Here is a 3497-nt window from a genome sequence, read left to right as displayed (position 1 = left end):
GGGATAGCATTGCAAATAGAACCAGCTCTAGAGTAGGGCTAGCAGAAAATACAGTCACTGTTGAAAGCAATAGTGGGGGCTTTCGCCGAACTATTTTTCGTTTAGAGCGGTCAGGTATTCGAACCTATGTTAGTACCATAACAGTTCCTCTTTGGAGGATTTCTGAGAATGAGCTTGTTGAGCCATCCTCAGTGGCTCTTCAGTCTATTTTAAGGCAGATCATGACTGGGTTTGGAGAATTAAGTTCTTTAATGGAGGCTGAGTCTGAGTCAGAGATTCAGAGAAATGGTCAGCATTTACCAGAGATGCATTCAGAACTGAGTAACTTAGGTACAGTTAATGAAAACAGCCAGCTCAGTGAAGGTTCCTCTCAAGCCAGGGAAGCCCAAGAAGACAGCACTGAAATGCAAGCTGAAAATGAGACCACCCAGCCTCAGACTCAAAACAGTGACAGTAGAGGAGGCAGGCAGTTGCGAAATTCAAACAATTTAGTTGAAACTGGAACACTACCTATTCTTCGCCTTGCTCATTTCTTTTTACTAAATGAAGGTGATGATGATGATCGAATACGTGGTTTAACCAAAGAGCAGATAGACAATCTTTCCACCCGGAACTATGAGCATAATAGTATTGATAGTGAACTAGGTAAAATCTGTAGTGTTTGTATCAGTGACTATGTAACTGGAAACAAGCTCAGGCAATTACCTTGCATGCATGAATTTCACATTCATTGTATTGACCGATGGCTCTCAGAGAATTGCACTTGTCCAATCTGTCGGCAGCCTGTTTTAGGATCCGGCATAGCAAATAATGGGTGAAATGATGGGATCTATTCAAATATTGTATTTTAATAGAGATGACTATTGAAGCATTCTTTTGTTGAGTTATTTGTGATGAGCTAACCAGGATGAAAAATAACAGATTATAGTTTGAACTATTTTTTGTGTGCTTTTTTAACTTGTTAAAAAGAGGAAATTTATATGAAATTTAAAATGCGAATGTTAAATTATCCAAAAGTCCAGAATAGTTAATATTGCTAGAACCAAATAACCTTTAAAATGTTTTTATTTTGGTAATTTTGTCATGCTAAGCACTTTTGTATCTGCACAATTCAGTAAGTTGAAAATCAGTCTTATTGTTAATACTACAGCAGACTTTTCTTGGATTTTTCAAGTTTCATAGGCTTAGTACTAAGTCAAGACATTGGTGTCTAAGCCTTTGAAAGAATGTTTGGCTGAATGCTTGCTAAATATAAATATTTAAGTTACTTGAAATGATAATTTAATACACAGTATACCTTGTGTGTGTATGTATATAGATAGATAGATAGATAGATAGATAGATAGATAGACAGATAGATAATTTTAAGATTAAAATGTCCAGTCTAAAAACTACAAGTTTGATTCTTATTTAAGCTTTTGGACTAATACTACATATGGCACAATGTTTACTATTGACAAGATCATCTCTGAGAAGATTAAGATATAATTCTGAAGTAAAGATAATTTACTGAAGCGTCTCTGACAATCTGACTTACTAAATAGCAAGCAATATTAATACTGAACAAGTATTTTTTATTCAGGAATGGGACATGGAAAATTTAGGTCATATAGATTATTTAACTTGAGTTCAGCCTTTTTGTGACTTTTTTGGAAGTGCAAATAATTCTTTGGATTAAGTATAAGGTATACAAGATGCATGGTTTTTTCAAATTTAGATTTTAAAAAAGTCTATTATAAAGAATCAAATGCATAGATAAAATGTTAAGTTCACTTGGAGGTCAAAAAACTCCAAAGAAAACAAGAAGAAACCTTAAGAGAATGTAGAATTTCTATAAACACAAAGTATGCATTGAAGATCTATTTCTACCAATAAATATTAAAACAAAGAAAAAAAAGGAGTAATGGGTCTATTTGCTTAAACTGAAAATGCAGATAAATGAGCACCAATAGTCCCCATAGTTGGGAAATTTTAAAAACTAAAATTACCCCGATGTGAGGTTCCTTGTTTATTCATGAATACTTTCCAGAGTCTCTTGAAATAGTCAGGGTTATAGAATTTCAACTGGGATTGAGTATTACAGAATGGCAGGAATCCACAGATAAGCCCTTAAACTTATAGCATCACAGAATTTAAAGCCTTAGGGTTAGACAGAAATCAATTATAATATTTTGACAGCTGGATTTTATGTTCTTATTCTAGCATTAGCCAAAAATCTCCTACCACCACAGTGTTACAGCTTTAAATCAAGAAGTGGTCAAATTTCCGCAATTGTTATAAACATTTCTGCCTTGCATTCACAGCACACTTGACCATCTCTAAAGTGTTTTCACACACTTTCTCTCTGTTGTACCTCAGTCTTACTATGAAGCTTGAGTAAAAAAAAAAGATTTAGCCACCTCCATTTTACTGCCTCGGAACCATAAAGCAGACCAATCATAAGATACTTCTGACATGTGCTGCCAATCGCTAAAGAGGCAGGGTTGCATCTGACTTGGAGCTGTTTCCAGAACCCCTTGCTTTCTTCTTATCCACGGTATCTCCCTATGCCATCAGCTAAGAGGCTGTAGCCAGTCAATCACAGAAGACCTCCCTCAGACTTACTTAAGCTACAAGCTTTTAGCTCCCATGTCTAAAAAAAAAAATGTCCAAGGAGAGTCAGGCTTCAGCTGAGGACTGATGGGGGTACCACCTGTGTCTGCTGTCCTCTAAGCATCTATTTCCTCCCCAGGATGACATGACTCATTATCATAAGTTGCCTACCCAAGTTCCTTATCCAACACCCACCAATCACTCAGACTCAAGACCTGTCATTCCCTCAAACATCAAAGAAATTTCTTAAGCATCCTTCTAATTAGACCAACAGAAACAATTCATTTCAGGCGGGGGCGGGGGGATGTCAGAGATCCCAAGCAGCAGCCCCAACATCCAGTACACTGATATTCTGAAAAGTGTATGCTACGCAAAACTCATTCTGCAACAAGCTTTATGTGAATAACTTGTTAAGCTTTAACTGTCTCTGGAGCTGTGCAATAAATAAATGCAAGGCTTTGCATGAATTAGCTCATTTATTTCCCTAGATCTTTGAAACAACTTTGAAACAATCTTATAAGCCAGGTGATATTATTATACTCCTTTTATAAAAGATGAAACCAAGACTTATTCAAATAACTTGCCCAGTGCCACCAACCTCCCCAGTGGGAGATCCTAGATTCAAACAGACAGGCTGAGCCTGGAGTTCACATATTCACCCAATAGAGCAGGCCAACCCATGGGAAAAGGAAAAAGCAATAGACCTATGACTACACAACTTTGGAAGTCCTGCATACCATATTCCCCTCTTGGAGACTCACAGGGCACATTAGATAAAGAATGTTCTGAGTCATTCTGTAGTAAAGAAACCTATTTAACCAGCTTAACTTCATATTTCCCAAACTCAGCTGAGTTTTGGAGCTTCTTTTGTTTAATACTTCCAGAGAACAGCCTTCAGGGTCACA

The 3497-nt window shown here is 36.7% G+C and overlaps 1 protein-coding gene across 1 annotated transcript; it reads left to right on the top strand.

Moving 5' to 3' along the window:
* The first annotated feature begins 6 nt into the window (after nucleotides 1–6).
* On the top strand, nucleotides 7–930 carry LOC125610543 (E3 ubiquitin-protein ligase RNF6-like). The gene has a single exon (XM_048782883.1). It carries the CDS (start codon nucleotides 222–224, stop codon nucleotides 816–818), a length of 597 nt encoding a protein of 198 aa, XP_048638840.1. The 5' UTR covers nucleotides 7–221; the 3' UTR covers nucleotides 819–930.
* Nucleotides 931–3497: the final 2567 nt, after the last annotated feature.

The sequence above is a fragment of the Marmota marmota genome, unplaced genomic scaffold, assembly GCF_001458135.2.
Source record: "Marmota marmota marmota unplaced genomic scaffold, marMar, whole genome shotgun sequence".
NCBI lineage: Eukaryota > Metazoa > Chordata > Mammalia > Rodentia > Sciuridae > Marmota > Marmota marmota.
The sequence above is the reverse complement of the archived record's forward strand: the minus strand, read 5'-3'. Positions and strand labels throughout refer to the sequence as shown.